The 25,729-nt window shown below is 42.7% G+C and overlaps 2 protein-coding genes and 1 long non-coding RNA gene across 3 annotated transcripts; 2 read left to right on the top strand and 1 right to left on the bottom strand.

Annotated features, from left to right (window-relative positions):
• Positions 1 to 1,399: 1,399 nt before the first annotated feature.
• On the bottom strand, positions 1,400 to 21,994 carry LOC147261564 (uncharacterized). Its single transcript, XR_015115794.1, has 5 exons — positions 21,747 to 21,994; positions 20,923 to 21,043; positions 17,729 to 17,796; positions 14,332 to 14,470; positions 1,400 to 1,766 (listed from the first exon to the last, which is right to left on the bottom strand). It is a non-coding gene; the product is annotated as an uncharacterized LOC147261564 (long non-coding RNA).
• Positions 8,619 to 16,008, top strand: LOC147261565 (angiomotin-like 2a). Its single transcript, XM_086203630.1, has 11 exons — positions 8,619 to 8,819; positions 9,318 to 10,081; positions 10,577 to 10,742; positions 12,065 to 12,209; positions 12,284 to 12,373; positions 12,897 to 13,192; positions 13,277 to 13,452; positions 13,538 to 13,639; positions 13,724 to 13,911; positions 14,031 to 14,162; positions 14,659 to 16,008. The coding sequence occupies exons 2-11, from the start codon at positions 9,378 to 9,380 to the stop codon at positions 14,742 to 14,744; spliced, it is 2,085 nt and encodes a 694-aa protein (XP_086059756.1). The 5' UTR covers positions 8,619 to 8,819; positions 9,318 to 9,377; the 3' UTR covers positions 14,745 to 16,008.
• Positions 21,546 to 25,410, top strand: LOC147261563 (uncharacterized). Its single transcript, XM_086203631.1, has 5 exons — positions 21,546 to 21,955; positions 22,936 to 23,008; positions 23,120 to 23,234; positions 23,317 to 23,566; positions 23,990 to 25,410. Exons 1-5 carry the CDS (start codon positions 21,689 to 21,691, stop codon positions 25,190 to 25,192), a joined length of 1,908 nt encoding a protein of 635 aa, XP_086059757.1. The 5' UTR covers positions 21,546 to 21,688; the 3' UTR covers positions 25,193 to 25,410.
• Positions 25,411 to 25,729: the final 319 nt, after the last annotated feature.

Here is a 25,729-nt window from a genome sequence, read left to right as displayed (position 1 = left end):
TTGGATAAATTCCAAAGAACTCAAAACATTGAGGATAAGTTACTTTCCTCTTGATAAGGGTGGGAGGTATTTTGACATTTTCTTGACATCAGGATAAGACTTGGATGTGTTCTGTATTATGTAATTAGGGTAGAAAGAAAAAGACAAACTTTTAGGTTGGATGAAGTAATCATTGGTATACATTCCAAACAGGGAGACAGAAAACTGCAGGATCGTGTTACTAATTCTGGTTATTTTGCAGAAGATCCATGCCTGCTTTATCTATCTGGGTCAATGCACAATGTCACTTTTCTTTCCCTTTGAAGTGATTTAAAAGTTTTCTCTCCATTGGGTATAAATGGCCTTTGAATTATTCTCAGAATAGACGTTTTCCTCCTGGCCTACCCCCCCCCCCATCCCCCCAGATTTAAAAATAGACAGTCTGTGTAAAATAAGACAATGACTGTCTTTTAGTCAACACAACACAGTCTTTGTGTGTCACCAGACACATCCAGGCCTTGAGCTGCAAAAATTAACATATACAGCTGAATCATCAGCCGTTACTGGTACTGGCGGTAGCAACAATGCTGGATGTTCTCTCTAATCTAATGCGCATTCACACTCTCAGTATGTTGATTTGCGCTGAAGTCATACAGTCTATCTCGAGCTATACGCTGTCACTGAGAGACTGAAATATTTGAAGAAAATGCTAGCGGTACGTGTTATTGTTGCTATGTCTCACTTTTATTTTTATACTTGAATAAAAGCACCTACAAGGATATCAGTAAACATATTTATGGTTGTTATTCATGTACAATTGAAAGTACAATTGATTGATCCATAAAAGCTAAAAGAGATGTAGCATGTAGTTGCACAATATAACAGCTGCAGAGAGCAAAAAGCTGACGTGATGAAGCGAAGACACAATACAGAATGTAGATCACGAACAACTGTGTCCTGTTTCAACCTGCTGACTGAACAAAAACACCTGTGAAAAAAAATACCTAAGGGTTTGAAATCACATGCAGAAAATGTGCCCAGATGCCCAGCACATCTCGCATTATTGCCAATTTGAACGACTTGACTTCCAACAAATGTTTATCCCTCCATCCTCCTGGAAAGCACATCCATCACACACCTGCTCAGCCCTCACTGACCCCCTCATGTATGCCCCCACCATGCCCCATCTGCACCACCCCAGCCCACATTCCCCTCATCGCCTCCGGTCCATGGAAAGCCCCTGGTACATTTTCAGAGTGTCTGAGCTCATTTACAAACAGAGTGCTCTCTCTCTCTCTCTCTCTCTCTCTCTCTCTCTCTCTCTCTCTCTTTCCATCATGCTCCCAGCCAAAGCCAGCCATCGGATCACATGCTATGTGCAGCCTCAGCAGCAGAGGAGCACAGCTATTTTCTGGGGGCACATATGCCGGGGCCCGAATGAATGACTGGCATTCTGGTGACCTCTCGGGATGCCAGTGGACCGCTGGGGTGGAAGGCTGCTTTAGGACATGGCTGTCATGGTTGCAGTGTCATTGGTCTGCAGTGGGCATTTTGTCTCCGGGGTAGAAGACTGCAAAAATGTTTTCACACTTCAAAAGGGCAGTCTGGAAAGGGCCTTACACTTAGAGTGTTCATTTTGGTTCAGCTTCACCCTCAAGACTGGGACACTTCAATACATCAACTATGTTTTTTGGTTTTTTTTCAAGCTTTTCCATTTTGGGTAGCAGTTAAAATCACTCTGTGTTTCTCTGCATGACCACGAGAGAGTCCTTCCATTGTTGTTGTACCTGGAATTGTGAAAATTCAGTCATTAGCATTAACAGTTAAATCAAACTGCAGTGAAAGAAAACAGGAGAAATGTGGGGGGGGGGGGGCGGGGGTTGGGAAGAAAATGGAAAAGGGAACATCATTACAGTGACACTCAAATATTTGCCCTCAGCGCTGTATGACTAATACATTTGAGAGCAGAGGCCACATATTCAGTGTTTTGAGAAAAAACAGGCAAGTTGTCATGACGATGTCAACGTGTAAATATCAAGTGTTGAAGGTGAAACTCCTTTCTTACTCAGCAGCACCAAAAAATAAATAAAAATAATAATAATCACAAAAATCCCATACGGTAGCTTTGATGTAAATATGATACGGAAGATACAACAACAATAGAAGATGTACCCTCTGTTGTTGTGCCAGTGACCAAAATGACTCACTGTTGTGTTGGTTTATGAAACACTTACTGTCTAGTTGCCAGTAGTTGTAAATAAAAGTAAATGAGTAAGTTTCCTGCAAATGAAACAGAAAACTAGGGATGTCATTTAAGCCTTCCGTTCCCATTTGAAGAAGACTTCTCAGATATCATGACTAAGGATGAAAAATGTGGATTTTCCGGTTCTACAGACAATGTCGGGAGCATGTGGTCTCTTTGAAAACACACCTAAACATCATGGTCGTGGTCAGTTTGGGCAACAAATAAACCAGAGTAATAATTTATATCATTAAGTCTATGCTTGCTACTTGTGAGGCTACCGAGTTGAGTAAAAGGAATACTATTCATGAAATCATTCAGTTTGAGCTATTTAGAGTCAGTTTATGACAGAAATCGTCTCAGGGCAACTTTTTATATCGAGCAAGTCTAGACTGCATGAGCAGGAGCAAGTGCTTGGCGACACTGGCGAGGAAGCGCATTCATTCACTTTCCCTGGACTTTGGGTGAGACGATAATTATTTTGGCATTTTTTTGAAAGCTGAAAGCGTGGATAGACAGACAACAACGGGCCGGAGATGAACTGCAGACGTTGTAGTTATGTGGTTAGCCTCTTAAACGGCACCTCACTGAAGAGGAGACTGACACCACTCTCATTTAACATAGAGGAAGCGTGACTTTAAGGTCTCATGAAAAGAAAAATACATTTTCCCTGATAGCCCCATGTTTGGGACCAAATACTCACTGTTATCTCTTCGTAGGACCCATTAATTTGACTCATTTTGTTTGAAAAGATTTGGAAAAATCTGAAGAACCACAGGCTTATAATGATTTTTTGTTCATTAGCACAGCGCTACCCAGAGGTAGCCAGTTTGTTTCTGATGTGCACCATGCTGGGAGTGAACATTCTCTGCTGTTGGCTCATAAAGAACAATAAATTTCAGTAAAAAAGCATCGCTTCAGGATTTTCCAGGAAACAGCTAAATATGTTGAGACGAATAGAACTTTCTGTTACATAGCTTTGACAGAGACATGGCTCGGTCCAAAGGAACCTTCCACACCATGTCTAAGCGGCCATGTGTTGAGGTGAGAAAGAAACCTGAACTTCTCTCTCAAGCTACCCTTTTGTCATTCTACTATAATTTCTCTCTCGTAAACGAATCCATGACTGACTGAATATCTGCCACTTTCCGCCCTCATTCAAACTAACTGATGGATGGTTTTTCCCTCCACCGTTGAGTGTGGCCTTCACACTTGAGTCCTGGCGAGGCTGGGCAACTCTTATAAACAGATTATTTTCAAGCGTAACCTGGATTTAAAGCTCACTAACATGTTTAATCTTGTTTGTCTAATCCAATCAAAAACCAAAGTGTTTAAACATTGTGGGTAGAAACAGATGTGGTAATTTGTGGTTTCACAGGGAGGTTAGTGCTGGTGCTAAGCTAAGCTAACCAGCTGTATGCATCAGCTTCACATGGACGTTCTCTCTACTGGAAAACTACATTTGTAGACACCCATTTGTATAAAGCAACACAACAAAACCTGTCTTAGCTGCTACATATTCAACTCCTGTGACTCACAAGTCTGTTAGCAATGAATGGAAATGTCTGGAAATTCCCTTCAATGCAGCTTGACTTGCTGCAACATGCAGAGATTTCTCACTGCAGACGAATATTGTAGCAGTGGATCTGGCCTGCTTTCCTCAGCATAAAGTCATCTCGACACCAAACCTGGCGATTGCTTTAATTTACCAACAATTGTTGGGAAATATGAATACATGGGAAGCGTTTTGTCAGTGGTATCCTGAGAACAGGATACCAGCTCAACGCAGTGCACCTTGTCCTTGTCTATTGTGTATTGTGTGAATGAGTACGGCTTCCATGGATGTGAGAGCCTAGGAGAGGAATCCATCCCACTCCTTCCAACACTATCAGTTACATTCCTCACCCAATCCCGCCATATCAGGTGACCTCGTCTTCTATTTTGCCTCTCTCTTTCCCACACAGTCACCCACTGTACCCAGTTCCTTTATATCTCCAACCAACTCCAGCCATCAAAGCCATAGATAATACCTCATTCCAAATAATTCAGCTTTTAACATGCAGGAGGGAGCAAAACACATCTGAGAGATAGAAACAGAGCCAGGAAGATACACAGCATCTTGTTGTTTGTTCTTCATTTTATGAACAATACAAGTTCATTTAGATAATCAACTATTGTCTGATAAGTGAAGAATGACTACAACTTTCAGCCTGTGAGGTACTGGTGCTTGAGCCATAATAGATCCAGCTATTAAACTGAGCTAATAATTACAACACAAAGTCGTTGTTTTTTTGTTTTGTTGTTGGTTTTTTTAAAAAAAGAAAAAAAAAAGAAAGACCAGACACACGTACCAAACTCACATATCTCTGCGTCACAATTCAGCTGAAGTGTCCTGATTAACATTTCAAATATCCAAATTAATTCACTCATCCAGCTTCACAAGAAAGACGTCTGAGCGCACATTACGCAACTTCCCCGATTAGATGAGAGATAAGTGACTGATTTGACTGTTGTTTAAAGTTGCTGTTGCAGGAACGTTGAAGGGCCCATCAAACTGGCGAGTTATCTATGAATGTTGAAGTTATTTCATTTCAAAGTAGAACCCTGATGCATCTGTTAAGTAAGCGGGTGTGTTGCTACGTCTGTGAGATGATTTCGTAAGTGTAAACCTATAATACCGACCTTCCGAGTCCAAATCTCGGCGATCGATTCCTAAAGATAAACTCAGAACCCTTTTGAACCCTTTTGTCCGATGCAGTTGGATATTTTATATAAAAAGATCAACAAAACTTCACTTCATGAACTTCCTTTGTATGTGTTCGGTGCCAAGAACTGTAAGTAAGCCTGCACCTGAAAGCTTTTTACAGTCACTTCTAAGGTATTTACATGGACTTAGATTTACTTCCTGGAGTCTTAAAGCTTTAGTGGACAATATTGCATCATAGGTTTCTCTGTCATTGGTATTTTGGCTTCATGCTAATGCTGTTTTGAGTTTCCCAAAACCCCCAGAAAGTGGTCTGATAACATTTGGAATGTCTAGAAGAGCGTTTGTGGACACATGTGACTTTTGTCCCCAAATAACTGCTCCTTAGCCTGGTTTGTCTTCAGTGGCCGATAAGTCAAACCAGCACATTTCTATTTATCCTTGTGTGAGGGAAACAGTTGATCTCATTTATTCCCTAAACGTCACAATTGTACGTGCATTTATGTTTTTTCATTTCGCAGAACTTGCAACCATGGCGTCTTGAAAGTAAGAGGTAACACTGGAGCTTCAGAAAAAAATTGAATTTATAAAAGATAGCATTAATCTCATTCCCCCCCCCTCACAGAATCACAGCCCCGGGCAGTCGGGACCAACATTGCTTTGGTCCTAAACTGAATTCAAACCCTCAAATTGCTCTTTTGAAGGTATGTTGAGGACTGTCCTCACTCCCAAGGGCTAAACTGGTCCTCAGAGAGATATATGGTCTTGTAAAACACAGACAGTCAGATCGGTCTCCTTGCATCCCTCCCTTTTGACAAAGAAGGTTTTATCCAGACTATAACACAGGGCTGGAATGAACAAATTTGGAGTCAGACTGTTTCTAATTGTGTAACTGGTAGTTTGACTACTCTCACTGTTGCCTCATTTGTGCTCATGTTTCCACCAAAACCTCAAAAGCAATATAGCAACGGCACATTGTGTTTTATTTTGCTAGGTGTCCTCAAATTTTCCTCTTCTTTGCACAAACAAGGACCAACTCATGAAAGTTCTGTCTAGTCCGAGTGTCTACTGTAAGACAATGAAGAATTTTTTTTTTTTTTTTTTAGTGGCACGCTATTCTAGATTTACATCTCCTGTAATGACTCTCTGAAAGCGTCAATTTTCAAAGGGTCAGCCTTGCATTCCTTTGGAAGTTCACAGGAAGTGTGGTACAATGGAGGACAAAATGGCCTGAGGCGTTGTGCACCAGCAAAGACCAGAGCAAGAGTGCACACACACACACACACACACACACACGCGCGCACACACACACACACACACTCACATGCAGAGGAAGTCATGAGGTGGTGTTAAATGACATGACCAGACTTTTAAAAAAAGGTGGGGACTGTGGTTCTTCACACAGTGGATAAGACGGGGAAACGCAAACATGTTCCAGTTTGCTGACCAGTGCGAGCGCCACCCACACAGACGCACTGTCTGCATGCTGTTTTTAAAAAGAACCCGTTGAAGAATATGCAGCATCTGAAACATGACGGGAATGTGTGTGTGCATGTGTGTTTTTAAGTGGTGAAAGATCCACAGATGATTTGGGACACACACCAGGGGCAGTTCAATACCACCCAGTAGGGCTGATAGATTTTTTTGGTTCTAATGAGATCATCAGCCTGAGGCCTGCAACCACACAACAATCATTACTGCGGCCTGCTGCTCTGCTTTGATTGCACCAAGTTCTAAACAGATTCAGCTGGAGTTTTGGAAAATGTGAATTATACAGAAGCAAGATGGCATCTCTTTCCCTGCCTCTACTGAGGAGATGTGATTATTGGTGCGTTATGACTAAAATCTCAGCTATTTAAAGGCCCGCAGTTAAAGGTCCACAATAAAAGTTTTGAGTCCACCAAGTAGTAAATACCTCCATCTTGTCTTTTGGCTCACACAGAAGTAGAGCAGCTCATGAAGATGTGCTTTTTTCGTCCCTGGAGGCAGGAAATTTAATACTTCAAAGTGACAGAAACGGTTGTTTAACCTGACGCATGTCAAGCTGTGGCCTTTCATCTGGAAGAGATGCAGAAAGAGTCCAGTAAGTGACTGCAACTGGTGTTAACTGGCCTGTAATCGTCTTGTTTGGAGAGTCCAATGAGAAAAAGTTGAGCACACTGGAGCTTTGAGCCTGTCATCATCATCATCATCATCATCATCATCATCATCATCATCATCATCTTCATCTTCGTCATCATGTGTAGTTTTGTGTACAAAGACTCTCTTGTGTTTAGTTATAGTGTACACACAAACCTATATCCCGACACACACACACACACACACACACACACACACACACACACACACACACACACACACACACACAAAAGCATGTTCAGCTGCAACACAGATGGTAGGTCTTTACTTGATAATAAACAACAGATCATAATGATGTTAACATCATGATCTTACTTCCTTATACTTCAACTTCACTGCAATTTGGAGGGCGATTTTATGTTGTTTTTGTTTTACTTCATTACATGTATAACATTAATATTGCAAAGATCAAATAGTATGTGTAACAATTTGAGATATATTCGTCCATAAGTCGACATTTTTCATAAAAATACATACAGAAACCTAAGAAGTACATTTTTGTGAAATGTTGAGACTTGATTTTATTTCTCAAGAAGTCTTAACAAGCAATTATTTACTTAACTTGCAGATTTTTATGGAGAATAAAAAAAACATTTTCAGTCGATATCTCACTGAAATACTACTAGTTGGGTGGTGATGGTGACACTTGGATTAGAAATGAGACAAATTTACCATGTAAAATTTACAGTTTTTCTTTGTAATTACTTCATGTTCAGAGTTAAAATTAAAAAAAAAAAGTGAACATCAGAGGAACTTAGGACTCAGATATTGGCTGAATAAGTTATAAAATACTGACAAAATGTTTTTTTTCCAATATGGTGGATCCCTTGTTACAAGTATTTTCAATTCTTCTTTCTATATGTGGGTGAAATACTTGCTATCAACATATGGAAGTGAGTATGATTTGGTGGGAGCTGTTTTTTTTTTTTTTTTTAAGGACAGGCACATACATGAACATGTGGGAAAGCCCATAAATGAGATGTAATCTGAGGAACAGATCTATGGGAATGAGTTCCAGGTTAACTCCAAATATACAAAAAGTTGGAAGCAGTGGTCTAAGTCTACTCTGGAGATGATAACTGGGCTCCTCACACCTTCTCCACACATATCAGTAAGTAACTTTTTCCTCTGTATTTCTGTCTGTCCTTCTTTTATCTAGAACTTGTGCAACAGCATTTGGTGCTAGGATTGTGCGCAGACGCTGTTTACGACTGCGTATATTTTTGTTATTTTATTTTTTTACTTCTAAAAACATGAAGAAGATTCAGATATTTCTAAATACTTCTTTCCCGATAGACTAAAATTCCGCAGCCGTGCAGAGGAGACTGACTGACAGAGGAAATTTCGCGCTTCAGAAGGCGACATGAATATGAAAGCGTTTCTTTCCAAAGACATTTAGGCAACAAATGCGGCTCGATCCTTTATATTTTGGTGGTAATGGTAAAGAACTGCAGCTTTCCTCCTCCTCCCCTCTTCCTCCTCCCCCCCTCTTCCTCCTCCCCTCCCGTGTGGTTTTACGCTTTTGATCCCCGAGGGACCTCGCGTTTGACATTCCTGGCATTCCGACCTCAGTCCCTCCTCGGTTACTTATTATCGCCGCCTGCTCTCCACAACCCGTTCACAGCAGCAGCCCGTCCGGGGGGGGAGGACCATGAGACACGTTTGACTCGGACAAACACATGGAAATAGTGGATTTACTCTGAATTTGACTTCCACATCGACACATACATTTAGTTAGGATGAGCGCGTGAGCTGGTAAGATAACTTTTGCTCTTTTTTTTTTTTTTCTGGCGACGTAGCCACATTGTAACTTCTGGTTGTACGGTTGTGTGTGTATGTGTGAAGATATAAATATATAATATGCGGTAAATGCCCTCTGTCTAATTGAAAACAAGATTGTTGAGATACACACAAAGTTATTTTAGTGAACTCTGGTGCGCGTTTGCTCCCCCGTGAGATTGGAATTTTTTGGCGCATGTATTTTTGCCTGCTGTGGAAAACGTCTCCACATCCCTGTGTTGTCGCTGTTGTCAGGGCAGACGCATAAATGTGGGATTCTCATTTAATTCTGGAACCAAAACAACAGTCTAACTGTTGATAAATCTTTCCAAAGTAGTAAATATGTTGTCATGGTGTATTTCCTCCAAGTTTGTGATATTATTGTTGGCCTAAGAATGTTTACACCATCTTATTATATGAAAGTACTCTCACTGCATACTCATACTACTTTGTTATTCTACTCCTGGTTCACAGCCGAGTTATTTAATCACGGAGAAAGAGCTCAAGACTATAGAAAGTGAATCATAAAGCAGTATGTCGTCCACGGAAGAGCCGTCTGGAACGGTCCTGCACAGGCTCATCCAGGAGCAGCTTCGCTACGGAAACCCCACCGACACACGCACCTTATTAGCCATCCAGCAGCAGGCCCTGCGTGGAGGCAGTGGAAGCAACAGTGGACCCAGCAGTGGAGGTGACATGGGCAGGAGCCCACGATCCTCTTTGGAGAGTCTGACTCAGGAAGACCCTCCTTTCCCTCAGCTATCTGCACGCCAGGAGCCCCAGGGCCAGGAGCACCAGGGAGACTACCACCACTCAGAAAGCGGATACCAGCTCTACCAGCTGCACGGAGAGGAGCTGCCCACATACGAGCAGGCCAAGGCACAGTCTCAGTATCTGGCCTCTCACTGGGGCCCCACAGGCCCTCTCAGGCAGCTCCATGAGGGGAAGCTCCTACACGAGGGGGCCTTCCACGAGGAGGAGGATCTGATGGAGCTCAAGTGCAGCCATGTGCGGTCGCTCAGTGAGCATCGCATGCAAATATCTCTGGAGAGGAACGATGTCGCTGCTAAAGCCGAAGCTATGAAGAACACCTCTCACAGCTACCCTGAGCTACCTTACTACACCCAGCCAGGCCCGCAGGATAAACGTTGCCCCCCACCTGAGTACTCAGCCCCCATCCAGGGTCAAGGATTTATCTCTCACCAGGCTCAGGAGCCGGCACAGGCACCACAACACAGGTAGATAAATGACGTGTGTGTTGTTGTGTGTAAAAGAACTTTCACATTACATCATAGAGGTGTAGTTTTTAATTTAAGGGCCTGCTTTGGTGTCAGCCTCCCAGGGATCGTCAGTGTGCTTCACATGCGTAAACACATACTGGTCAATATGAGTCACACTGTGGCATATTTCCTTCTCGAAATACTCATAGGAGAACAAGTCCAGCCCTGTAGGTATTTGTAATACTTGGCATACCGTGTAACAGGATAGTTTCTCGTGCTCGCATTGCTACGGCTTCCTTTAAAAAAACTGTGTTCCTCATATAGGCTGTACATTCTTAGCAGCCTCAGGAGACAGCTTGTCTAAGGAATGATTGACAGGCATAGAGGTTAACGTTCCAAAATAAAGCGCTTTCTCACACTTCTAACTCCAGCTGGCTGACCCAAACATGAAGCAGACATAAAAACTCAAACCCCCCCCCCCCCTCTCTCTCTCTCTCGCTCTCTATTCCTAAGGTATCTCCAGTCTGCTCTGCCAGCTGAAGTCCAGTGCTACACATTCCCCAGCCTGCCCCCTGCTGGCTTGGAGGAGCCCAACCAAGTAGAGCTGCTGCTGATGGAGAATGAGAGGCTGAGGCAGGAGCTGGAGGCCCACAGGGAGAAGACTGGACGTATTCAGAAGGTGAGGAGACGACTTATCTACTCACAGTTGACGATGATAAATACATCTTCTGTGGGAATATGTGTGAAGAAAATTCGGCAGTTTAAAGCTGTTAATTTTTCACATTATTGCCAAGCAGCAGGGGAAATACTCCAAGAATTAACCTCCACCTGTTAATGAAACTCAAACCCAGTAGACAGTTGCCTTCTGCCATATAACTGAAGGCATGCTCCCTCATCTGGACTGGACAGATGAGCCAGGCAGCTGCTAGCTTCCATAGGACAGAGGCCCAAACAGAGGTCACAGTCTGTCCACCACTCATTGTGTAGCTGACCCAGTGGAGGACAGAGTGTGTGTGTGTTTGTGTGTGTGTGTGTGTGTGTGTGTGTGTGCGCAGTTTAAATCCATGGAGGCCATAGATTTTCAGCAGAGCTTGTCAGACAGCAGTCGATTATGTTGTGACCCGCACAGCTGATGGGGTGGAGCGGGGGGTTGGGGTGGGGGTGGGGAGGGGAGGGGAGGGTCCATGGCAGGTGGCAGGCTGCTGTGTAAAAAGTGAAAGGTCTCTATTGTTTCCCTGCCACTAATTTGTTTTGGCTTGTATTTTTTACTCACGTTTGACCCTTAAATTGGTAAAATATCTTGTTTCACATCAACTTCAGAGACATTTGGCACCTCAGCCAATCCGCTCCGCTCACCGCTGGAGTTATGTCAGATGGTTTTTGCCTTGTCTCAGCCGAAAAGAATGATAATTGCCGGGGTTGGAAAGTTTTCTCCATCAGGCCGCAGCCCTGAGTAAACATGCCTCTGTGACTGCTGTAATGGTGGGTGTCTCTTTGCCGTTTCCACAACCCAGGCGCAGGCATGCACACCTTCCCTCGACTGGCAGCCTTCCCAGACCTCTGTGTGTTAGTCTTTGTCAAGTTGCGCTTTGTGGTGTTGGTGCGCGCTCTTTCGTGCACACTTGTGTGCTCACACCTGGAACCGGAGCTATCAGCCCTCAGGAATGTAGATATAAATCAGTCTCACGGGGAGTGGTGCGGGCTTGAATTCCTTCTGAGAAATGCAACACACACACACACACACACACACACACACACACACACACACACACACACACACACACACACACACACACACAGGCTGAGTGTACTGTATACACACAGTCCAATATGTACCTACATGTGTACCTATGTACTGTAAAAACATGAACCAACATACCAGTGCCTCCTGGGCCTGTAAAGTAGGTTAACCAAAAAATTCCTCTATTTCTCTTTCGCTTTTTTCCACTCTTCTCACCCCCCCCCCCACATCTCCTTCCATTTACTTTTCTCCCTCGTCAGTTGGAGCAGGAGATCCAGCGTATTTCGGAGGCTTATGAGAAACTGATGCAGGGCAGCAGTAAGAGGGAGAATCTGGAGCAGACGCTGAGGAGGAGGCTGGTGGCTGAGATTAGGAGGCTGCAGGATTTCAACAGAGATCTTCGAGGTGAAGACCGACATCATTTGGGATCTTTGACTTGTTTGGTTTCCAACATGATCTAACAAGAAATTTGATTGCAGAAAACTTGGAAAATGCCAGAACGCATGTTGCAAAAGAAGTCCAGGCTGCAGACCACAACCAGCACATCATGGCTAAACTGCTTGAGCAAAGTAAGTATGACTTGTAACTGAGGGTATCCTGCAGGAATTTTACTTGCAGAACTTGGACTTATTTGTAAGACAGCTTAACAATAGGGAATTTGATTCATGCACCTCTTCTGTGAGTGAGGAAGGGACCAGAACTGGTGCAGCCATGAAACAAGCTTGCCCACCTGTTGATAGTGTGATTTATGTCGTCTGTTTGAGGAGCCGGACTCAAGTAGAGCACTGGTGTTTGTACGGCCTGGATGAGGAATGCTCTGTGCTATGTGGGTCAAAGGGATAGGGCCACTTTCTCCCCCCTTCCTCCTTCCACCTCTCAGCATTCCATGAGTGCTTTGCTAAATGAACACAGGGCACCATGTCAGAGCTCTGGTGCTTATTTTCATTTTTTTTTTTTCAAAGAAAATACTTAAGGGATATTTTGGAATGATTTAATCTCCATAGTTTGTGTATCTTAATAAGTTTTAAACATTCAAAGTAAATCTCTTGCTCTAATCTTTACACACTAAACCCTCACTGCCTTCTGTTACAGATGAGGAGCAGAACTTTGAGCGTGAGCGTGTCGAGCGGGATCTGGAGCGACTGAGAGCCACAGCGGAGGAGCAGAGTCTTAAAGCTAAGAGGCTGGAGGAGGCTCTGGAGACAGCTCGAGGACGTGGACGCCAGCTCGAGGAGGAATTGAGGAGGAAGAGGGCTTATGTGGAGAAGGTGGAGCGGCTTCAGAGCGCTCTGGCTCAGCTTCAGTCCACCTGTGAGAAGAGGGAGAGTCTGGAGATGAAGCTGAGGACACGACTAGAGCAGGAGCTGAGGAGTTTGAGGGCACAGCAGGTGAACACACTAACCATAATACCACCTTTATACAGTTACACTATCCATACCAGTGTTTCTTACTCTTTCATTCCTTCATCACAGAGGCAGTCCCAGCCACCCGGAGTGACCATGAGCTCCCTGCAGGAGCGACTCCATGAGCGCGAAGAGCGTATCCTGGCCCTCGAGGCCGACATGGTACGCTGGGAACAGAAATATCTAGAGGAGAGCACGATGAGGCAGTTCGCCATGGAGGTGGCTGCCACAGCCGCTGCCCAGAGGTAACAATCACTGGCTGGATATCCGATGAACACATTTATTCAGCTGTGTAAAATTGCAGCTAAACTTGAGTATCCTTATTAACAGAGACACCACCATCATTAACCACTCGCCGTGCCACTCCTCTAACAACAGTTTCAATGAGGACCTGCCAGTCGCAGACTACAGGAATCAAGAGATGGAGAACAGGTGCATACATGCGACTGAACAAGCATCTCCTTACTTTCATTAGGTCATACACCTTCTGACCCATTTTTTTCTGCTCTGTATCAGGATACGAGCCCTTTACGCTCAAATCTTGGAAAAAGACGCCGTGATCAAGATCCTCAACCAGCGGCTGCACCAGGACCAAGGACGCAAGGACGAGCTGAGTCCCCGTACAAACCTTTTGAATACACCCGCGCGACTGGCCTCCTCCACCCCCTCTATTAGCATCACCAAGAGCACCACCAAGAGTAGGGGTGAGTAGATACAGCTCAATATGGGGCGCTACCACAGCAACGCCTCCCCCTGTACTTTTATTATTGAACACTCAAGTTAGCAAGCATGCTAATATTGCTTTGGTGATGTTGCCTTGCAGGTAAGAGTCTATCCGACGACCAGACTTTACCAAACCGCCAGTTCTCTGCTCAGTCTGAACCCGGGACACTAGAACGGCAGATGGAGGGAAGCAAAAGCAAAGAGGCTGCCAGCGTAACTAAGCTCAATAGTGGTGAGTAACTTAACAAATATGCATGTTTGTTCATGAGAGCTGATAATCCATGAACACTGCCAGATCTGCAGTAATAAATCATTTGCACACATATTTCCATCATTGAGTAAATATACCTGCACAAGCTTGGACTCTACACATAAAACACCCATAAAATATGCGAGTTTACCTCTTTGGCTTGGGCGTCATGGACGTTCACATTGATTAACCATGCTGTGGCCTCAGCAGCCAATCAGATACAATCAGTCCAGGTCACGGTTCATAATGTCAGCCTTGTGGAATGTGCATGGTTAGGAAATTATGTGGATCTGTTGACGGAGCACATTTAGCAGAGAGAGAGAGAGAGAGAGAGAGAGAGAGAGAGAGTTTGAATGTGGAAAATCTCTGTTAACCTTTAGTCATAGATAGCTGAGCTGCATCTGGGTTACTTTCCATCATTTTAACCTTAAATATTCATGTAATTATTCATCTTTTCTGCGTTCTTTTTTTTTTCCAGACAAGGCAGCACCTAAGAAGTTGCTATTGAACCCCTTCAGAGGCCTGGATGAGTTGGAGTCAGAGGCAGTGGAAATCTTCATTTAGGGAACTGGAAGTTGTGAATGATAGAGAAAAATCTGTGAAGAGTCTTTGAATGAAGAATGGAGGAAAATATTGGATGTAAGAGGCAAGAATGTTGTGGAAAGAGGCCAACACATTAAAAAAACGGACTGTTTTTAGAGGCCGAGCTGTGCTCCGACTCTCTCTCTCTCTCTCTCTCTCTCTCTCTCTCTCTCTCTCTCTCTCTCTCTCTCTCTCTCTCTCTCTCTCCCCCTGAGCTGGACAGCTGCAGGCAGTCGACCCAGCCGGGGGGAGAAAAGAATGAATCCTGCGAGGTACTTGGACAGTATTGTGGACTGTGATAGGGCAACATGTTCTCAGAGAGTGTATGCCGACATATTTATATATAAATATATATTTGCTGCTTCCCCCCTTTATTATCCCCTTTTCCCCCCAGTGAACTACAAAGCTACATATTTATCTTATCTGGTTTCCACATAGCCCAAATATTAACTTAAGCCTCTTCCAGATAAATACTCAGTACAAGGTCATCTGACCTGCGTTCTCGTTCCTCTCTAAAGATTTAACCTGAGTAACCTCATTTCCATCACATGGATCTGTTTGGAAGACATCCCTTTGCTCAATAATTTATAACACATGAGACACTGTTAAAAATGCTCTCGCTGTCCGTATTCTCTGAGCCTCAGTAGCTGGTCCTGCAGAGGTGAAGAGGTGCGCGTGAGCCGTGAGATGCGTTATATAAGACAATTTGGTGTTTTTTGCCAAACTGACACAGACCTGATGTTTGTAATTTTTGTGAGGGTGTTGCTTCATGGTGTTGATTTCATCATCTGTTGTTTTCCTTTTAAAAAAAAAAAACAAGAGAAAAGAAGAAAAAAAACAAGTATGTTTGCATGTGTGGTTCCAGTGTGTGAATGTTGTTCTGACGTGGTGATTCTGCTGGTTCGGTTCACCGTTGAAGATAAAAGATTGAAAACTACACCGTGTTTTTTTTTTTCTCCTTTTGTTTACTGTGAGCTTTGAACTAACAAACAGGTTAATTATTATTATTATTATTATATATTTTATACAGATGTATGTATTGTTATTTTAGATAATATAGAGCTTTGAGCAGGACGCCAAAGAGTTTTATGTATGTTTGTTGTAAGTTATGTGCCGACAATCACGGTGGTGTCGAGCTGTACACAACCAACCAGACATTTCTGTGAACTTCAAACAATATGAAGGTTTTTACAGTTGAATTCATGCAACATTTCATAAAGCAATAAAATATTCTAATTTACATGAACTGCTCTCCTTGCTTGTGTCTATTCTTTCTGTAATAGCATTAAAAAAAATTAACAGTTTTCTGGTTGTGACACTTATATCCTCATTCCAGTCCTCTCGTTCCACCCTAGAGACGAGTACTCTTCATTAATGAATACCAGAGCTGCATTCTTTCGGGTTCAACTTTCTCGGGTGGCCTGCTCTCTTGTTCTCCTCTTGCCATGAGGAGCAAGCTTGTCATAGATCACATTCTCACAGCAACACGTAACCTTATACGTGACAAAGACAGGTTTCTCCCAGATTAGCTGCTAACGCCATTTCAAATTCCTCCATGCTGCCATGCACCTTCCTCTACCAACATGTGCTGCATTCCTCAAGACTTTTATTGCCTCCAATATAACACACCCAGAGGTGTTGATGGACTATTTTGAGATGTGCCACAGGATATGAAGATTAGATGAGAGAATGCAGAGCTCCGTTAGGTGGGCGCGCGCGCACGCGCACGCGCGCGCACACACACACACACACACAGACCACAGATATTGCCCAGTTTCGGAGCAGTTGAGCAGCACTGACAATGTCACTTCACAATGCAGTGGAACAATGGGAAGAACAATGAATGTTATGGTGTCATCAGTGTTTACTCACATGCTTTTGAGTCATCCTACGGCATGCTGAATGTGTGTGTGTGTGTGTGTGTGTGTGTGTGTGTGTGTGTGTGTGTGCCTGAAATTGAAAATATAGCTGGAGTAGAAATTGTTCAACTGATAAGCAGGATATCTATAGGGTGTAATGATGAGACGGATTAGGTTGAGTGTAAAATTAACATGTGATGCAACTTTCAGCCAGATTGCTTTTATTCACCAGGTGTTTTAGCTAAACAGGCCACTTGGGTTGTTGTTGTAATTGACACACTGTTTTCAATCTGAAACTAGTGGAATAATTAATGAATCATTCATCATCACTATACTGATTCATTATAAGCCATGAAATGAGAGTAAATACAAGCTAAAGCAGCTTATTAAATATCCTTTGGACTCATCCTGCCATTTACTTTAATGTCTAAGTCTGCAGAATGACTGCAAACCGACAATATGAGCCAAAATCCTTTCAACAACTTGCAACATGATGTCTTAAAACAGCTTATCAGTGATTCAGTCATATGTAACGATAAAATAAAACTGTAATGATAAAAAGAAAGTGGAGACAATGATGATAATGATTAAGATCAGAATAAAAGTGCGTATCAGACTTTTCTAAAAGGCTTGAAAAACAGACAACTTTTAAGGAGAACTATAAGTTGGTTTTGTTAATTGTCAGAGGTTCACATCAGCCTGGTGTTTTCACATATTTTACTCATCAACATTTATGCTTGTGGCAACAGGAGGGGGTAGCCACAACGCCATGGTCTTTTACTTGGATGCAGATGAAATATGAAATACAGCGTCCCACTACCCTCACCTTCAGAGAGTGTGATCATACACCTCACTCATGGGCACACCTCATGAGTACCCCAACAGCACCTCTCCAATCCCTGGGTGCCTCACTCAAGAGTGCTTCCCCCATCTTTGGGGTCCCACACACAGGGGTCAGTCAAACCTTTGAGGATCTCACGGCCAATCATCTCACACTGAATGTAGTTAAAGAGAGTCTAATCATTTCAAAGGCACATGGGGTACAAAACACATGCACTGACTGCAAGAGGCGGACTCGTCAGTATGGCTGCGAGTTTGTGTACTAACCATAGTGACGTCGCAGTGGTGAAGGGTCCTTGAGTAAGACAATCAATCTATCTGGTCCAGGGGTGCAGCTTTGGACAGAATGTAAAAAATAGAGAGAGAGAGAGAGAGAGAGAGAGAGAGAGAGAGAGAGAGAGAGAGAGAGAGAGAGACTTTTTAAATACTAAAACACGAGGTGGAACACTGACAAATCCCCAGTGGGATTGAAGCAAAGTAGAAAAAAACTCTACAACTGGAGAGTTTCCACACTCTGGAATCGATATCATCTGTTACTACCCAACAGAAGGCTTGTGTTGAGACAGAGAACTGCTAAAGTGCACCAGGGTGACCAGGGTGATGCAAGTTAGGCTGTGCAGTAAACACCCCTGGTTCTCAAACTTTTTAACGTGCGACTTCCTGCTGCGTACCTCTCCTCCACTTCAACAGATAGCGCTAACACAATCTGTTGCTAGGTTAGCACTGCTAATACTTATGCTAACTCTGTCACTCTGACACAGTGCAGGAAGCAGATGGTTTCTACCCTCAGCTGATATACTGTATCCACCGCTGCACCCATGAGTGTGGGACAAGATCACGTCAAGTTAAGTGACACTGCGAGTCCTAATGAGTCTTTTTTTTGCCACCCGTGAGAAAATGGTCACAGACTTACTGGGTGTGCAGCCACAGAAGACCCACTATTGTCCTACTCTGCCTCTGATTGGCTGGTCTTCAAAGATTGTGGGTGGGGAAAAAACAAAACCAAAAGAAACACTGGTTGTAAGAATATGATTGAGGAACATTGTGGGGGGTCAATGAAAAATCTTTTAGAGTTCTCCATTAACCACCCCGATCAAACAGTTTTGTGCCAGCTGTGAAGCCTGTTATTCACATCTGGGCAGGCAACAGTAGAATGTATCCTTCTGTCATGTGGGTTTCTGGAAGGATGAGGAATATGTTAAAACACCTCATCATGCCTGGACTTGGACAGGATATGAGCTGGTGAGATAATACGGATGCTTCTGACAGTTAAGATTGTATGGGAAAACAGAGCAGGAACCGGTGGTATGCAATGCCATCAATCATATTTATGAACTGAGAGCTGTTATCTAGTGCACTGACTGACAACATCGCAAAGTCTCGCCAACATTCCACCGCGAATGTGAAAGGCAGCTGACATGTTTCGACTGGGGTTCTCCCTCTTTCCCAGAATTGATATGATGAAGAAGGTTAGAACGCAAATAGGAGTCAGAGGTCGAATTCCGTTGTGCTCAAACATCCAAAGAAAATGACATTTTCCACACTTTTTTGTAACTCTTTCCCTTCATTTTCTCCAGCTTAGTCACATGGGAATTTCATTCCAACCGCAATCACCATGAAAGGAATTGGTTTGTTGCTGTGTAAGCCGTGGAAATGATCTTTTCACTGTGTGTGTGTGTATGTGTGTGTTTGTGTGGGGTGTATTATCTCCTAACAGCACATTCCCAATAAGCATCAGCACATTCAAGATATTCTGTGCACTGATTGTGGATGATAGCAAAAGTTTTAGAATTGCAAATTGTCGTCATCGTCCGGTGACTACGGCAGGTACTATTACAAGAATTCCGACAGAGGAACCTATAATCCAGATTGAATAATTCTTTCCCACAGCAGACACAATAATAATCACAATGTCGTCACATCAAAACAAACAAAAGTATACAAACTGAGGTGGTTTGATGTCAGATTGATTGACTGGCCGCCATGGAGAAGCATGTGGGGTCACACATCCTCAAATCAGCCAGTGGGAAAATAAATTAAACTCCAGTATTTCTTTTTAAAAATTTTGCTACTGCAAGGCCGGGGGTGGGTGGGCGGTGGTGGTGGTGGTGGTGGTGGTGGTCGGGGGGGGGTCGGCTGTGAATGGAGTTGCTGTTTGGTCTGCACAAGCATGAAAAGTTAAATGTCTTGTTTCTTGAGGAGTTTGAAAATACACCAAATCCTCTTTTTCATACTGTACCACCAGTAAGTAGGCCAATGGTATGTCTTGGAACTGAAGAGCAGGTTTGATAAACAGCTGTGTTCTGGACTCCTGACAACAGACAGTGAAGGCATAAGTCAAAGAATTTGGGGGGATTATTTAAATGTATGTCTCCCAGAGACCCAGAATATGAGGAAAAAGGAAGCAAATGTCCAGTAGATACAATTAAAGCTCCACCCCTCAGTAGACATGTGTTGTGTGATTTGAGGGGATTAAACACACACACACACACACACACACACACACACACACACACACACACACACACACATACACACACGCACGCACGCACACACACATATTATTACGGTGTCATCATTTCATCCTAACTGCACCCCTATCAGCTCAACTTATCAAATTTTAAGGATCCATTGTGGACATGAATCTTTGACCATTTGATTTATCCTGCTATAATACCTCACTGGGTAAAGGCCAATTTATATGATCATCAATCCCATCATGAGGATTAATTAAGGAAAAGACAGACAAGCTAGTTTACCGTTTGCCATCATGTTCTGAATACTGAAGTACAAATGATAAAACTTTTGAAGCTGAGCAGCACCACCTACTGGTATCATTGTAGACCTGTATGTTTTACATGTTATTTCACTTGGCTATTATCATTATTATTATTATTATTGCCCTGCAGTGTCCTGGCTCATCCCAGCACCTGAAGCTGATCTGAGAAAAAGTGAATAATTACAAGAAAGAGGAATCAGGGACATAATCAAGGAATGATAGTAGATCCACCACAAAATGGCTTTTTTAAAGCAACTGTTTCTTCAATAAGAATTTAATTGGGAAATAAAATGTTCACTGCAGAAATACTGGCAGTAAAATAGGCAGGGTGGGTAGAGGACAATACTTGCTACAGCAGAAGCCATAAAACAGAAGTGAAAGCTATCAAATCTAAGTCCAGACCTGATATATGACAGAGGTGTTTGGACACCAGGCGTTGAAGGAAACTAGGAACAGATTGTTTGGCAAAGAATGCAACTCACAAGGAAAGACCAGAAAATACCCTCTGGTACAGTCCAGCAGAACAAAGTAATGAAATGAGGCTGAGAGTTCACATTAAAAAGGAAACAGCCGGAAAAAGCGAAAAGCTTGTCTGAAAAGCGGCCATATCCAGGCTGAGGTTTGAGGTATTGCGGTTAGTAAATGTGAGAGTGATGGCTCAGAGATATTCTTAAGTACTTACTTCACACTAGGAAGCTGTACTAACATCTGGGAACAGCTGGTCAAACTGTTTTCACTCTTCACACTTGGTCCAATCTGACATCAGTCCAAAGTCAATTTTCTTCATCTTTCTTCAGTCTTCCCTGCAGAAACCGGTCTATGATCTAGCATTGCTCAAAATATATGATGATTAATCATATTTCTAATTACAATATTTGCCAGTTATTCTCACTGTTAGATTTACACAGACGCTTGTTTATACTGAACAATTAAAAACAAACAGGTCAATCAAGTCATCATTTCTCAAGTCATTTACTTTGAGAAGTCTAGTCTTAAATTCATCAAACCTGAATAACTGGATTAAAATGAAGGAACTGATGGATTGTAAAATGTGCATTGGATAACAAATGTCAAAAGGAGCTGTTAATTAAAAAGTTGTATTACATTTGAATACAATTTGAATTTTCTCTGTTTCCTTAAATCCTGATTTTATTGCCATGGGGGTTGATAGGCGTATATTTTCTATAGTATACTTTATTTATTGTTAAAAGGAACCACAATAACAGTGGGGGCAGCAGTACGTCATTATAACATCTTGTATATGAAAAACCATAGAAGAAGAACTTTCTTCTTCGCCCTTCAGTCTCCGCCGCTGCCGTAGCAACAGAAGCTAGCCGTATTAGCTTATCAATGTTTACGGTGGATTTAAGACAGCGTCGCTTGGATATTTCCGTCTCTATGAACGTTAACACCCCTGTTACAACGATAGGGACCCAATTTAAGCCGTCATGTGCTCCGTGGAGGGATGTGACGGGAGGCGTCGCAGCGGGCAGCGGTTCAAGTTACCGGAGGACCCGGAGAGGAGGCTTGAGTGGGTTCAGTTCCTCGCCGTTGTCAACAAGCAGCGGTTTAAAGAATCCTCCTGGACTGATATCACTATCTGTAGCCGACACTTTAGAGACGACTGTTTTGAAAACGTCGCTCCAAGTCACTCGAGTGTGCAGCTTAAGTCCAGTGCTGTCCCAACACTGTGTCCCCAGTCAGACCAGTGTGTGGTGAGTTCGCGTCCCAGCATCGGCTCCCGGACACCTGAGTAGAATTATCTTCCCTCCAGACTAACACACGTCTCGGCACACATACATACAGCTGGCAGCTCTCAGGGTTTCTTTGTTTGGTACCCACACGCAGCTGCTATCATTTATGAAAGAGTCATCCCTTCATTAGTAAGCAGTCAGGTCAAGAGGGCTCATGATTTATCAGCTCCATTACTAATTTATTTCGTTTATTCATGTTAAAGTAATACACAATAACAGCAGTTCTAATCCTCCAATGAAGAATACAGTGTTCAGTTTTTATTGCTTGAGAGTATGGAGCTGTTGTAATGGTTGTTATGGATGTTGTAGTGTCTGTACAACTTGTATAGGTGTTCTACAGTTATACCATTCTAATTGTATGAATCAGGAAAGACCTTAGGAAGTATTACAAATAATCCTAAAAACAAACAAGAACAAACAAACAAATCAAATGTTCTTGAAAATGTATCATTTTTTCTTTTTGCGATTTGCATAATTTATTAGAATTTTTCAAAACAGCGCTGTATAAATGTTAGTTTTGGTATTTTCCTTATATTTGTTTGTATTTTTAGTTGAGAAATACACATTTTAAAAAATTATTAGTATTTTTATACAATTTTTCATGATAACCAGGCAGGGAGCACGATTCCATTTGTTTATTTTATCATAAATTGTAGTATTTCTACACAATAATTGCAATTTGACTTCAAGCAAATTGGGCAGCACCTAATTTCCCCAACATATGTAGACAAATACACTTTTTTTTTTACATGAACACTTAATCCAAGTTGGGCATCTACACTTTGAGTAATAGAATATTTTTTTAATACAACTTATCTGTGTGGACGATCCATATTTAGACACAACACTAATCAGTTCACATCCCCCTTCTGTACTACATGTAGTCTATACTGCATTATTGCCTTAGAAAGTAAAGATGCGTTACTGTGTCACCTGAATAGGAGCCTGAAACCACAGAGGAAGCACGTCAGTGTGAAGCATTAAAGACTTCTTCTCAAGAATCAGGATCAGTGGGTGAGAAACACTGCAAATAAATTAGACTTATTAGCAGCAGACGTTTTGTATGAATGCAGTTTCTGGTCATGCAAAATGATTTATCTAATATTGGATTTTCCGGTATTCAAGGAAGTCCAGCTGTGCCTCCTGGTGTCCCATGTCCAGCTGAAGCATCGCATGCTTTTAAGTCTCAACATGGTCAGATGAAACATAAAAAATCAAAAATGGATTTGATCAGGGAGAAGTAAGTTTCTTTGACATGGTAACCTACTTTCTACATCAGCTTGGCTTGATAATCTCACATTTTATTGAAATGTTTCCAACAGAGCTGAGCGTCTCCAGATGAAAGGAAAATATATTGTGAATGAAAAACGCCTCCTGCAGTTGTTCAGCAGGAAGTGTCCGTCATGTCGGGGTAAAGTGAAGACGGAGAAGGTGATCTACGGTCTGCTCCTCATCTTGAACCAGCGCTGTCTTCATTGTGAGTACAGGAACCAGTGGAAAAGCCAGGAGAACGCTTGTGTCCCATCAGCTGAAGATGGACACCTGACAAGAGGAGCTGCAGAGACCCAACAGGTACCGCTTCAGTAGAGTTACTGGATCACATCACAGGGAGGTGATAGGCCTGACCCAGTAATGTTCCTGCCCCACTTTCCAGCAGATTCCCTGGAATGTTGCCAGGTTTTGTTGTGTGAATTTGACAGCACAGATTTCCTAGAAAATTAGCCCTTCTAGGGATAATGCTGGAACATCGGTGGGTAAAGCTGAATGGGCGAATGAGGGTTTAGTTACATGAACATCAGTTTCAGTTACAGAGCATCTGTGTGAGTTACCAAGCTTTGCGTTTAGTGAAAATATGAATCAGACTTAATAAGGACATAATGAACAATATATATATCTGCTTTTAACACATCTTTGTTGTCAAATTATAACATTAAAACACCAACGATGCTGTACAGACTTTATCACTACCTGTCCTTGTTGTTGTATCTTTCCCAGGCAGACGACAACCTGAACTGCGGTATCACTGCTGTTCCCGATGAACAGAGCGACCCTATGTCTGAAACCGAGTCAAGCGATGAAGATGACATAGATTCAGATGAAGACTGGAATCCAGGAGGGAAGCATTTATCAACAAGAGACCTTGAAACCGATTCTGATGAGGAAACAGAACAGGAGAATCAAGATGCTCCTCTTTATTCCTCCAAACACAGTCGCCTCTGTACAGATTGTGGGATGTTTTTCAATAAGCGGAGGCCTCACACTTGTGAACACAAAATTAAACCATTTTCTTGCAACATTTGTGGTAAAAGATGCGTAAGTGAAGGTGCTTTGAATCTTCACAATAAAATCCATGAAGACGGCTATGAGCATCGCTGTAAATACTGCCATGTTACATTCAGAACCAAGGTGGATAAGATCAGTCACGAGCAGACGCACCTAAGTGAAGGAAAACCTTATAAGTGCCCGGACTGTTCAGAGACATTCGCCAACTTTAAAGAACGTCGAATTCACCTGGAGGACCACAGAGGTCCTAAGCAGTTAAAATGTCACATCTGTGGGAGGGAGTTTCTGTGGCCAATTACTCTCCAGAGACATTTACTCGTGCACACAGGACAGAAGCCATACAAGTGCTCAGTGTGTCAGCGTGGCTTCAGCCAGTCAGGCAACCTTAAATCCCACATGCGCCTGCACACAGGAGAGAGACCTTACAAGTGTCAGTACTGCGAACAGCGCTTCAATCACAACGTCAGCTTGAAGAGTCACGTGCAGCGCTACCACACGTCAGACAACTGGAAGAAGAGAGGCACAAACTCGCCACTTCCCAGAGAAGAGAAAGGAGGGAATACTGATGAGGGCAACACATACGCTGATAAAAAAAGGAGAAGCACAGGCAGACCCATCGGACGGCCAAAGAGTAACGTAGGCGAACGTCAAGGTTCAAGCACTTCAAGAACAAAGGTTGAGAAGTCAACGAGAACTCACAAGGACAGTGAGAATGAGAGGACAGACAGCGACACATTTTATGACTCAGGGGAGGAAGAGGAGGAGACGGTGACGAAGAGCACTGAGAGTACAAGAGAAAGAGCAAACAGTTCTGACAGTGACTCTGATTTTGATCCCGATGGAAGAAAGAGAACGATTCGTGGTAAAACCTTAGGAAAGTGTAGAAAAAGACAAAGAAAGACTCTAGAGATTTAAAAGGTCTAGAAATACGCATAAATCCTGTCGTAGAATCAGCTGTGAAGAGAGTTCTTATCGATTTCTGAGAAAGTAAACATATCGGATTTCATCGCCCGTCACTCTGCAGGCAAATGTCCTGAAGCACGTGTCAATCATGTTCACTGATGATGTGTATGCATTTCACGATGTTGTATGTTTTATATATAAATATGTAGATCTATATAAGATAAGAGTTGCCGTGTCTTTAATTGAGTTGTATGTGTGGAGAATCATTGGTCGCTGGAAGGTTTGTTGTGTACTTTGTGATTTTCTGGAAGTGTGGTTGAGGGTTGGTGAGAAAAGAACAGCTGTGTAACAGTTGGTTAGACAGAAGATTTCTATGATTGGCACCTCATGTGTTTATTACTAATTTTTTTTACACAGCCATATTCAGCAGTAAACGAGACAGATACTTAAAACACATAAGGGGTCTTCAAAGAGTTAAGTGATGTCGGTTACAGGGTTTTTAGGTTTTAAATAAGTACAAACCAGAAGTTTAGATGATGTGCACTCCAG

Source organism: Aulostomus chinensis, chromosome 5 (assembly GCF_037954235.1).
Source record: "Aulostomus chinensis isolate RoL2024-O1b breed Wild chromosome 5, RoL_Achi_v1.0, whole genome shotgun sequence".
Lineage (NCBI taxonomy): Eukaryota > Metazoa > Chordata > Actinopteri > Syngnathiformes > Aulostomidae > Aulostomus > Aulostomus chinensis.
This window is presented reverse-complemented; position numbering and strand designations above follow the sequence as displayed.

Bases quoted from the DNA above. Each gene is read 5' to 3' on its own strand.
- LOC147261565 (XM_086203630.1), top strand. From the start codon at position 9,378: ATGTCGTCCACGGAAGAGCCGTCTGGAACGGTCCTGCACAGGCTCATC. The intron at 10,743-12,064 runs GTGAGGAGACGA...CTCCCTCGTCAG, and splicing joins AGACTGGACGTATTCAGAAG to TTGGAGCAGGAGATCCAGCG. The intron at 13,640-13,723 runs GTGCATACATGC...GCTCTGTATCAG, and splicing joins AATCAAGAGATGGAGAACAG to GATACGAGCCCTTTACGCTC.
- LOC147261563 (XM_086203631.1), top strand. From the start codon at position 21,689: ATGTGCTCCGTGGAGGGATGTGACGGGAGGCGTCGCAGCGGGCAGCGG. The intron at 23,009-23,119 runs GTGAGAAACACT...CCGGTATTCAAG, and splicing joins TCAAGAATCAGGATCAGTGG to GAAGTCCAGCTGTGCCTCCT. The intron at 23,567-23,989 runs GTACCGCTTCAG...TATCTTTCCCAG, and splicing joins GAGCTGCAGAGACCCAACAG to GCAGACGACAACCTGAACTG.